Here is a 12,623-nt window from a genome sequence, read left to right as displayed (position 1 = left end):
TTTATGTTAATACAAAACTCATATATAAAAAAATCATTAACGTATGAAGGGCCTTAAGATTGTTTAATTCAAACAAGGGAAGGAAAGGTAGAAAAAAGGCTATGTGAGTAATAGTAAAGGTATGTGTAATTACATATAACATATATTTTAATGTGTATGTTTATCATTAATAATATGTCTCTAATTTCCATAGGCTCCTCGACAACAAGATGACAAACAATGTGGTTACTATGTGATGCTATTTATGAGACAAATTGTCAAAGAAGTTGAAATTATCGAAAGAGATTCACTACGATCTATAGTAATGTTTACTTGCTTATGTCTCAAATTATTTGAAATAAACTATTTAAAATATGCAAAGTCAATGTTGATTTTTTTTTCCTCATTAATGTTCACAGTTCACACAAGTAGAGTATTCTCGAGAAGAAATTGATGAGGTGCGATCGGAGTTGGCAGAATGTATACAAAATCATATTTATGAGTAGGTGCGTTCAAGTTTATGTAAGTTCATTACCTTGTTTTAGCTAAGGTTTATGTAATTAAGTGATCATTATCTTTAGCAAGAAGCAACTTTTTGCTTTTTTAGAATCCATTTTCAGCAATGAGATGCAATCTACCCTTGTTTGTTATTCTCAATTTAATCTGTGATAAAGAGTCTTCTTGGTCATTAACTGAATTATATAAACTAAATGCATTTTAGAATGGAGAAATAGTAAGATGTGTTCCCTTAGCTTCTAATTTTGACAATTGTTTGCTTAATTTTTTATATCAGTTGTAGCCATATGATAGTCCACTTGCTCAATTCTTCTGTTATTTCAATAACCTGGAGAGTTTAGATGAATCATATTGTCACGTCAACAATAATAATATGGTATACATGAAGGGATATAATGCATATGTTCTTAGCTACGATATATATGTCTATTCTCTATCGTGGCAGTATTAAAAATGTAAACACTTCATTCTGTTAAATTATGGAGAATCTAGTAAGTGGACTAATTGATGGTTTGATTGTTACAAATGAAATCATTTGTGCACACAATTTGGGAAATAAAAAGTCTGCTCTATATATGTTTGTTTGCATAAGTACCAGAAATATGAATTTCGGGCTATATTGAGTTTCTACCCTTCATTTTGGCTTTTCTAATGACTCGATACAAATAAATTAGAAAGGAATGTAAACAGCACAAACCTCAACTGGTGTCTCATAAGAAGTTCTTATAGAACTTCATTGGTTGTAGGCGTAGAAGCTTACTATAGATCTGTATTATTGAACTTCAGGATATTTGCTTGTATTACAAGATATATACTTCATGTAAATATGAAATAAAAAATACAGATGCAACATAAGACAAAAACTGAGAAATGGATGTAATACTGAGTACTACAAACCACAGTTTATCATATTATAGTTGATTCTCTAGCAAAGTTTCACATTTTGAACTCGTTTATTTTGATTTGAAATGTCTACAACTTTTACTAATGTTTGATGGTAAAATTTGGTGTTTGATTCTTTATGCAACTTTTTATTGTTTGCTATGAAGTTGCCATAGCAATGTTGTAACCTTCACAACTCTAATGTTGATCAATACCAGTGGGTATTCTCTGAGTACCTCCATTTATGTTCGGAAGTTTCTTATATGGGTTGTTCACCTTTTTGGTACCTCCATTTAGCCTTGTCTTCTCCTCAAGCAGTCTTCCGTCCTGGCTTAACGTCCCTCGAACGCCGCGCACATTTTTCTTGCCCACCGGTGTACTTTTCCACAGCTCTCTCGTCCTTCAGACACACCGAGCCCGTCGGCTCACTTCCCGTATCGTCCTTCTCGCTAGCTGCGTCTTCTGCTCGACTTCTTGCGCTCCTAAGCTCCTGCACACTCAAACACAGGGATCAAACACAAAGCAGGACCTAACCAACTTGGTTGATCACATCAAAACGACCACGGGGTCCAACGATCTCCCCTTTTTTGATGTGCATCAACCCAAGTTCAAGTTAGGATGAAAATAGACAAAAAGTCATTTTAAAGAAAAATTACTAAACTAACATGTTAAGCATAAATTTGCAATAAGTAAAATTGTAACTATTTAATTACGGGTTAAAACAGAATTTTTTTTCAAAAACATTTTCAAAACTCATAGTTTTGAAAACAATTGAAAACAATCAAATAGTAAAAAAAATCTCTCCCCCTAAACTTGTACCTTTCTCTCCCCCTTTGATCACATAAAAAACAGGATAAGTAAAGATGAATTTTTGAATTTCCCAAAAAAATTTCTAAGTAACATGAATTTTTAGAATTTTGAAAAAAATTCTAAGTAAACTGTATTTTTAGAATTTTAAAAAAAATTCTAATAAAAATAAATTTTTAGAATTTTTCAAGAAAAACTTTCAAAGCATTATTTAATTCTAGTTTTAATATTTTTTCAGTAAGTTAATTAAACATATTATTTCAATATTTCAGCTTCCAGGTCGTGGCGAGGCACTGACCTTCTTGGTTATTGGAGCAATAACCACTTCCTTAGACAAAGCTTTATAAAGAAATTTTAACGTTTAATTTTCTCGCTGAAAGCCTAAAAAATATATTTAATTTAAGACAGATTTTGGAACCCACTAGAGGTTCCTTCCTACTAGATTAGTCAAATACTTAGGGGACACATAGTTCTTGGAAAATTTTCTAAGTTGACCTTGATGATGTTTAACATATCAGTTTAATTTTCCATAAATTTTAAGTTTTGATTTCCGAAAAATATTTATTTTTAAAATGCATCATATTTCAATTTTTCAATTTCTAATTTTAAATTATCATTTTCCGATTTCAATTTATCTAAAATTCTATTTAAGTCAGCATTCTCTTTTTCTAATTTGAATAAATCTTTAGAAAGAGACTTAATAAATTGAAAGGACTGAGTCGGGGTTAGGCTATGTACCTTACTTACCTCATTTGGTGATACTCCCCCTTCATCGTCGCTTTCTTCTTCTGATGATCCTCTCCCTTCATCTATGCTCATCTCTGAGCTTGAGTCATCTTCGGGAAGATGGTTGGCCATCAATGCTAATCCGGAGAAGGCTTCGCTGATTCGGAAGAAGACGAATCTGACCAAGTGGCCTTCAGATTCTTGTGCTTGGAGGATTTTAGTTTCTTGTGTTTTGTCTTTTCCTTCTCTTTCTCCTTTTTCTTTAATTTTGGGTAGTCATCCTTGATGTGCCCTTCTTCGTTGCAGTTGTAGCAACGAACCATTCTTCTCTTTCGCTCATGCCTCTTTGTTTGCGATCTAAATTTATTAGAATTAAAAAACTTATTGAAACGCTTTACCAGTAGTGCCGCTTCCGTTTGGTCGATCGAGGCTTCGGAGTCAGAATCGTTTATTCTTGCCTTTAAGGCAATATTCTGACTAGTCTTCTCTACTCTATTGGACTCTGCAATTCGAGATTCGTGAAGTTCAAAAGTTGAAAATAAATTTTCTAAAGTACTTACCTCGAAGTCCTTAGAGATGTAGGATGCATCTACTAAGGACGCCCATTGTGGAGTTCTGGGGAAGGCGTTGAGTGCGTACCGGATCGAGTCCCGGTTCGTTACTTCTTCTCCAAGATTGCTTAGTTGAGTTATTAGCTCCTTTATCCTTGCATGGAGTTGCGCTACCTTCTCGCCGTTGTTCATTTGAAGGTTCGTTAACTGGGTCCAGAGGATGTCGCGCTTCGCAAGTTTAGCTTCCGAGGTACCTTCGTGAAGCTCTAGGAACTTATCCCAGAGGTGTTTGGTGGAGTCGTAGCTTCCGATCCGACTTACCTCCTGGGGCGGCAAGACGCTGAGTAGGCGGAACTCTGCCTTTCCGTTGGCAACAAACTCGGCTTGCTCCTTCTTGCTCCACTAATGCTCTTCTTTGTCTTTCGGAATTTCGAAATCATATTTCGTAGTTAATAAAATATCGAAGTCAGTTTTAAAAAATACCTCCATCCGGCGTTTCCATGTCGCAAAGTCTCCGTCGAACTTTGGGGGATGAATATTTACTCCGGCCATCATCTTGATCGTTGTGCTTCAGTCGGCGGTTAGTCCTTCTAAGGCGGTCTGACTCTGATACCAATTGTAGGTGCAGCGGAGGCCAGCAAGAGGGAGGTGAATTACCTGAAAAAAAATTAAAATATACCCTCTTTGTCTTTCAACTCAAACAGATAGCAACAATAAAAAATAAAAGGCAGAAAATAGAAGAGAGACAGAATTTTAACTTGGCTACAACCCAGGGGGTTGTTAATCCAAGGTGGTCGGAAATCGCACTAGCAGAGTCTCCTTCACTGAAGGCGGAGAAGCCTTTTTTACACACTTAGAGCGCTCACTAGTTGCCAGGAATGAATACAGAGTTGATGATTGAATTGATGAATAATTCCTAGGTCCAGGGGTCCTTTTATAGCCCCTGGAAAGTCTAACCCGTAGGTCTAAGGCGCCTCCAACTAAGGTCTAAGGCGCCTCAGGTCGAGTGAATGCATAAAACTCTATCCGGTCAACAACGGTCATTTTGACCAGGATGAAGGCGCCTTCATCAAGCCTTGAAGGTGCCTTCAGCTTGAAGGCGCCTTCAAGCCATGATGAAGGCGCCTTGAGCTGACTTTCTAGCTCGTTTTCTTCTTTGCTTCAACTTCCGAAGTTCCGTTCTTTTGAGTGATTCCGGCCAATCGAAATAGAGCTCAGCCGAACATAGTTTCCGGCCTTCTCCTCGAGCAGTCTTTCGTCCTGACTTAACGTCCCTCGAACGCCGCGCACGTTCTTCTCACCCACCGATGTATTCTTCTGCAGCTCTCTCGTCCTTCGGACGCACCGAGCCCGTCGGCTTACTTCCCGTGCCGTCCTTCTAGCTAGCTGCGTCTTCCGCTCGACTTCCTGCGCTCCTAAGCTCCTGCACACTCAGACACAGGGATCAAACACAAACCAGGACCTAACCAATTTGGTTGATCACATCAAAACGACCACGGAGTCCAACACCAACCAGTTATCATGTAAATCGATGAGCGTGGATAGGTCTTGACGGATAGTTCAACGTCATAAGTTTTTCAAACTCCCTAAATGTAAGATTTGAATGCTCATTATCTAGTGAGCTCGTCCCACCTCTTACCATGATACCATAGCTCAAGGAAAGGAGCCCCATGGATTGATACAATTGGAATCTACATGAGTGGTTGCTCTAATAGATTTTGGAGTCTCAATGGATGTAAAATATTTTATTGATGTCTGATCTCCCTTATATAAAAGATTACTGTGCTAAAATAAATACCTCCTCCGTGATTTATCCATTTTAAGAGAATATAGGACCATCCTGGAAACATTAAGATGATCACTTGACCTTTACTCCAATAGCCCGGGGGAGGTTATGAATCTAAACTTGCCTAAAGACTCAACAACTTGTATGAATGGCAGAAGAAAGTTTCTTTGAATTAGATGAGTATTATTAGCCCATGGAGCACAATTAGAAAAACAATAATAATACTCATGGAGCACAATTAGAAAAACAATAACACTGGTATAATAAAACTCCAGTATAAAATTGATGAGTCCCTAGCTAGATCGTCCACTGCACTGCGTGCGAATTAATCGAAAGAAAGGAATAAAGACAGTGGATGCAGAGCATCAAGTTCAACGAAAGCAAAAGTACACGGGAAAAGCAAAACTTACGCGTCATCTCCATCCTAATCAACAATATCGACTCTTCGGATCCTCCTCCATCGAAAACAGGCAACTCTTTAATCTTTATTGTCTCTCACCTCTTCCAAGTTAACTTCTCTGCTAAGTTACTCCTGTTTTTTTGCTGCCAATGCTTCGTGCCACCTGCACTCTTCTGCTTCTTCCTGTGGCTGTGCTGCTGCGGTTGCACTCGCTCTTGCTCTAATGGCTGCTGCTTACTCCACCCCTCGCGAGCATGTCGAGTGGATACGGAGGGAGAGGTACTACATTGGGCGAGATGACAAGAACCCCCTGGCTGAGGACATCCATCAGGCCGTCCTCTACCTCTCCGAAGAGCTTTATTCCAAGGATGTCCACTTCCTCATGGAGCTTGTTCAGGTCACTGTAGTTTCTACTAACTCTTTCCGGATTCTAGGTCTTGGTTTGTGCTATGGATTGCCATCTCCACTAACCATTTTCAATCCTATTTCATTTATCAATTTGCATTCGGCAGAATGCAGAGGACAACAAGTATGCAGAGGGCGTCACTCCATCCCTTGAGTTTCTGATTACTTCGAAGGATATCACTGCGACTGGAGCCAAAACAACACTGCTTCTGTTTAACAATGAGATAGGTTTCTCTCCGTCGAATATCGATTCCATTTGTAGGATTGGTAAGTCAACCAAGAAAGGGAAACGACACCTTGGCTACATAGGAGAGAAAGGTTTGCACTTTTTAGTCTTTTTTGTTGGTTCTATTTGAATGTTAATTTTTTTTTTTGTGAAAACATTTATTTCTATGTGACTATATATTGAACCTCACCATGTAAGACACAACCAGACATTAAGCATCACTTCTTGCACAACACAACTTATTATTTGAAATGTAGGGTGAAATACCTATATCATCCTAGAGGAGTATCTTCAACATAAAGTTACAAGTCATGTGATCCCTTAACAAAGCATCTGGTATAAACTATCAATGCCCTTGAAGTCATGTGCTATTTCTTGATGCACCATTTGTGCAAACTAAGGTTCCACATATTATCGTTGGAGCTTTTGTTGTTGAACGGAATCGTCATAAATCAGTTTCATGCCATGTTGACACTCCACACACTTTGATATATGTTATGAATATAAATTGGTCATTTTCATCATGTAATAATAACTATTTCAATATTGTCTAATTTATTTTGTTTCCACATTCCTTGATAAAGATTTATTCCATGTCAAACATCCACAACAGATCAAGTCAGGTTATGCCATTGATTTAATAATCTTGAGTGAATCTAAAAATTGCGGGAAATTCATATAGGTACTTCATGACAATCATTTTGCTAACTAAAAGATATATTTTCTTGTGTCAAGTCCAAGTTCGGAGGGTATCATTATTACCTTTGTCCTAATCAGTGAAGTTACATCATAATTTTCATGGTTCAAATAGATGAGCATCTGCAATACAATTTCACATTTACTTTATAAGCATATTTATTTTCAAATGATTAGTGTTTAGAGTTCGACTATAATAGTATTTACTTAACAATTTGCAGGCATAGGATTCAAAAGTGTCTTTTTGATATCCAGTAAGCCCTATATCTTCAGCAATGGGTATCAAATATGCTTCAATGAGGAACCATCACCTGATTGCAATCTAGGTTACATTGTGCCTGAGTGGGTTGACGAGAATCCGAGCCTTTCTGATTTGCAAAATTTATATGGTCCTTCGGAAAGCCTTCCTACAACTATTATAATCTTGCCTTTGAAGATTGAAAAAGAGTCAGTTGTGAAGGAACAACTATCAAATTTACAACCTGAGGTCCTTCTTTTTCTTTCTAAAATTAGGCAACTATCTGTGAGGGGAGATAGCGATAACTCCAAGTGTAATACTGGCTGCAAGATCTCAATATCTGGTGAAGACAATTGCCAAACGAGAAGGAACATGAATGCCGAATCATACCCTCTACATCTTACTGCTCAAGAGGGCGACAAGGGTGATGAGGAACAATGCTGTTATTACATGTGGAAGCAAAGGTTCCCTGTAAAACAGGAATGCATTTCAAAGAAGAGGGCTGAAGTTGATGAATGGGTGATTACTCTGGCTTTTCCCTTTGGAAGACGACTGAATCGTGGTGGGCTGAGAATGTCTGGCGTGTATTCCTTTCTTCCTACTGACATGGAGACTGGTTTCCCATTTATAATCCAGGCTGATTTCCTTCTAGTTTCTTCAAGGGAGTCGATACAACTAAATAGCCCATGGAATGAAGGAATTCTTAGCTGTGTACCTTCTGCATTTACGAATGCTTTCACTACACTAATTAAAGGAGCACATGAGGCACCCTCATTTTCCATTCCCTTCTTGTTCAATTTCATACCAGTGGAGGAATCTTATATCAAGGTGCTAGATCCTGTGAGACAATCCATCAAAGAAAAACTTGTTGCCGAGCGTATAATACCATGTGAATTAAAGAATTCTCAAAAGATGTTCTTTAAGCCCAGTGAAATTAAGAGGCTTGCTCCTGCATTTTGGTGTGTTTTAATGAAAGCTCAGAAGTTTGGGGTTGATATACTTAACCTGCATTCACATGGAAGTCATATTGTGAATGCCTACTTGGATAACGATGACTATACTAATGTACTAGGATTTCTGGGAGTGGACTACGTTGATCTAGCATGGTATCCATCATTCATTCAGGGTTCTAATCTTCCAAAGGGAATGCCTGATGATATTTATGTAGAGCTTCTACACTTCATTGCTCAGAAATGGAACTCTTGTTTTAAGGACATACCTCTGTTAAGGTTTATTGATTCTACTGGCGGCCTATCTTTGTTAAGTGTATCACAAGCAACTAATGGTTATCAGAATCTATGTATTGCCAACGGTGATGATCAGATTATCACATGGCTTATTAACTGGAATCGGGAGTTTATATCTGTCTCGAAATTATATTTTATGCCACAAACCTTGCAATTGTCTTTAAGAACATCAAAATCAGGAGTAATGGATTGGCTCAAGAATTCTGTGAAGCTGCAGAGTTTAAGTCTTCATGACTATGGGTCAATTGTGATCAAGTCACTAACTAGTAGCAAGCTTGTCATAGCCTTCACTCATTTTCTATATCATTCTCGTAAGTATAATTATGCTAGCGAATCGTGCTTACAGACATTGTTCTCTCATTTGCCAATAGTAGATGAGTCTGGCGAAGTGATATTTGAAAAGACAGAAGTCCTCGTGCCAGCCAGCATGGCCAAATGGATAACCTTAATCGGTTCAAATCCTTGGAGGGCTTACAAATATTTTGTACTAAGCAGGGAGTATTTGGCCACTGCCAATTTTGCAGGAAATGTTACATGTGAAGGACAGATTTTGAAGTTCCTACAGCAACATGGAAAGGCCTCTGATGTTCCACAAGTTTATCCTCCAAATGCAGCTATCAAAACTGTTTATTCTCCTTTAACAACGGACAATGCATTCTTATTACTTGAATGGATTAGAAATATAAGATCTCGTGGAACTAATTATAGGCTGCAGAACTTTTTTAGCAGCATCAAAACTGGAAGCTGGTTGAAGACATCAATTGGTTACAAGCCACCTTCTGAGTCATTCTTGCCGAGCTCAGGTTGGGGAAGACTACTTCAGGTAGCATCAACACTTGTTGACATACCATTAATCCTGAAAGATTTTTATGGTGAAAAGATAACAGAGTACACTGAAGAACTTAAAGAAATTGGAGTCAGATTTGATTTTACGGATGCATCAGAATATATTGGAAGCCATATCAGGACTGCAACAGTTGATTCCACGTTAACCCGAGCAAAAGTCTTTTCGTTGCTCAATTTGGTCAGATATTTGGGAGACGTAAGCTTGTCCCCTGACTATCTAATTCAGAGCACCAAAACTGCAAGATGGCTAAAAACATCTGTTGGTTTCAGATTTCCATCTGAATCCATATTACTTGATTCAGAATGGACACTTGCATCACATGTCAGTAATCTCCCTTTCATAGATACTTCATTCTATGGCGAGCAGATTGTTGATTACAAGACGGAGTTGCAATTGTTTGGTGTTTTAGTTAGATTCAACAAAAATTATCAGATTGTGGTTGATTACTTCAAAATGCCTTCAAGCTCAGTATCTGTTGATGATGCCATTTTTATACTTGAATGCATACGAAATGCTAACATTCCTGATGATCTCATCAGAAAGTTATCACAAACTAAATGGTTGAAGACCCAGCTTGGCTATCAAAATCCTGGTGAATCTTTTCTGGCTGTCATAGAATGGGAATGCCTTCTTCAGGTTGTCAGTGGCATTCCGATAATAGATGAGACAATGTATGGTGGTAGAATCAGGTCATATCAGTCAGAGCTAAAGAAAGTTGGAGTAGCAGTAACCATCGATGACTTCGCAAAAGCTATTGCTCTTCAACTGAATCTTCTTTTAAAGAAAACATTGATCACAAACAAAAATGTTCTGGCACTGTTGTCATGTTATAGGCAGTTTGTAAAAAAGGAAATTACATTGACGCATGATCTTTTCCATTTCTCCTTTGAGAAAGAATGGTTGCACACTAATCTTGGATTCAGATCTCCAAAAGCTTCAATCTTATTTAGTCCAGAGTGGGAGCCTATCTCAGCTATAACAAATCTTCCATTTATCGATGGCAATTCTGCTTTCTATGGTTATTCCAATGAGATCAATGGTTTCAAAAATGAGCTCCAGGCCTTTGGTGTTGTAGTTGAATTCAAAGAGGGAGCTAAATTTGTCATAGATAGCATCAACCTTCCCAGAGATCCTTTTGTCATTAATGCAGTTAGCATTACATCCTTGCTGCAGTGCATTCGCAATCTGAAGGAAACTCTTCCAAAGGAGTTCAAGAAAAAGATGAAAAGTAAATGGATAAAAACAGTTCTTGGCTACAGAACTCCAGAAGAGACCATTCTCTTTGATCCTAAGTGGAATTTGCAAAGGAATGACGGTCCTTTTGTTGATGACATTTTCTATGGTTCTGAATTTTCATCTTATAAAAGGGAGCTTAAAGATATTGGTGTATCTGTGGATGCCACTCAAGCATGCCTGTTACTGGCACTTCATATCAAGTGTCACTCTGATATTACTACAATCTCGAGAGTGTACCTGTTCTTGAATCAACATAAATGGGAGCCTGATAATGAAGCTTCAGAGTGGATTTGGATCCCTCGGGGTGGTGGAGAATGGGTGAGCTCCAACAGTTGCATACTACATGATAAGCTTGACCTGTTTGGTTCCCAACTCTTCATTTTGGATAAATACTATGACACAAAGCTTCTTGAATTCTTTTCAAGGGTGTTTGGGGTTCGGCTTAGTCCATGCGTCGATGACTACTGCAAGCTCTGGTCCTCGTGGGAAGTTTCAGCACACCACCTTACTGTGCAGCAATGCTCCGCTTTCTGGGTCTTCATTGCGAAGCACTGGAATAGAAACACCGAGAAACTTCTGCTGGGAAGCTTATCAAAATTACCAGTTGAAAGTAATGATGAGATCATTCTATCAAACAAACAAGATGTATTTATTCCCGATGATCTCTTGCTGAAGGAACTATTTGACAAGGTTTCTGGGACAATCTTTGTATGGTATCCTCAAGTTACCACTCCCGCACTTTCTAGAGCAAATATGAACAAGATCTATCGCAGCATTGGTGTTCAATCAATTTCTGAGGCTGTAGAAAATGATGAATCTTTCAGGACCACTGCGTGTGTTAGGAAAGTCGACCCAAGATCTCTGGTGTCAAACAATGGAGTTCTGAGGATTGTGCTCGCTTTTCTTTCTGATACTTCTCTTGATATACTTGCTAATGAAAGGCATCGTCTTGTCAAATATTTACTTGATTTAGAAGTCTTGGAAATTGATGAACCTGTTACAATTAGCTATAAGCTAACACTATCCTCTGGAACAATTTTAGATTCAAAAGCTATTAGAATGTTCCGTTGGGAAAAAGATAAGGCGAAGTTATTCTTACAAAGAGATGAAGGTGGAACGAAGCGAAAGAGGCACGACATTGAATATGCAACAAATTTTGCCGATGTGATAGCAAAGGGCTTATTGTTTGAAATGCCGGACCAGATTGCTTCACTTGCTGAGCTCATTAGGCTTGGTTGCTTGTTGGACTTTGAGGAAGATGCAGTGGACTACTTGTTGAAGACCAAAAATCTCCAGTTGTTTCCTGAAGACAAAGAGTTTCTATCATCTATATCACCTACAAAGGTTCAATTTACTATCTACTAATACATTCTTGTTTTGAACTAGTAAGTCTTCTCATGAGTTTCAAACTCTCTTATACTTTCATTCTTATTATATACTGCAGAATGCGGGAAAGACTGAAAACTTAGAAGCTGCAACAGTCGACTGCTAATTAATGCCCAACTGCGCTGCTATTTGGAATCTTTATGTTGGGTTTTTGCTTTCCTGCATCCTTTTAGCGACTAGTTTTGAAGTTTCTTAAGTTGCTTGGATGTCCATGCAGTAGTAGTTAATGGCAATGTGAAGTTTAAAAGTACTACAGAAGGTTTTTGACTTTAGTATCCTTGTCATAACTATTTTGTGATCTTCCACTAGATGAAAACTTTGCTTGGATTTGTTTATCTAGTTCCTTTACTTGAATCATTCTTTTTTTATCTAGTTGCTTGCTTGAATCAGTCTTGATTTTATACTAAGGCATCTTTTAAAAAATGTCAAACAGCTCTTCAAGCCTCCCACATAAATATAAGATTGGGAGATATGTATATGTATTTTACATAATCTCGACACAAACAACACACAAGCAACATCTATTCCCTCTACCCCTTCTCATATATGCTTTCTTGATTGTAGCTCCTTCGCCGACTTGACAAAGTATTTATTTTCAAGTTTGTTTAGAATATCTATGAGTTGATAAACATATTGTTTAATTTTTTATGAAGGACAAGTTTGTTGAGCGTACTTATGAGGAATTTTATTCATGT

At 37.9% G+C, this 12,623-nt stretch overlaps 1 protein-coding gene across 1 annotated transcript; it reads left to right on the top strand.

Moving 5' to 3' along the window:
• The first annotated feature begins 5,673 nt into the window (after nucleotides 1–5,673).
• On the top strand, nucleotides 5,674–12,265 carry LOC121986110. Its single transcript, XM_042539918.1, has 4 exons — nucleotides 5,674–6,044; nucleotides 6,160–6,370; nucleotides 7,196–11,886; nucleotides 11,987–12,265. Exons 1-4 carry the CDS (start codon nucleotides 5,871–5,873, stop codon nucleotides 12,032–12,034), a joined length of 5,124 nt encoding a protein of 1,707 aa, XP_042395852.1. The 5' UTR covers nucleotides 5,674–5,870; the 3' UTR covers nucleotides 12,035–12,265.
• Nucleotides 12,266–12,623: the final 358 nt, after the last annotated feature.

This window comes from Zingiber officinale, chromosome 5B, assembly GCF_018446385.1.
Source record: "Zingiber officinale cultivar Zhangliang chromosome 5B, Zo_v1.1, whole genome shotgun sequence".
Lineage (NCBI taxonomy): Eukaryota > Viridiplantae > Streptophyta > Magnoliopsida > Zingiberales > Zingiberaceae > Zingiber > Zingiber officinale.
This window is presented reverse-complemented; position numbering and strand designations above follow the sequence as displayed.

What these genes read in the sequence shown, in the direction of transcription:
- LOC121986110 (XM_042539918.1), top strand. Translation starts at nt 5,871, where the DNA reads ATGGCTGCTGCTTACTCCACCCCTCGCGAGCATGTCGAGTGGATACGG. An exon ending in TCCTCATGGAGCTTGTTCAG is followed by an intron (nt 6,045 to 6,159) that starts GTCACTGTAGTT and finishes TGCATTCGGCAG; the next exon opens with AATGCAGAGGACAACAAGTA. An exon ending in TGGCTACATAGGAGAGAAAG is followed by an intron (nt 6,371 to 7,195) that starts GTTTGCACTTTT and finishes AACAATTTGCAG; the next exon opens with GCATAGGATTCAAAAGTGTC.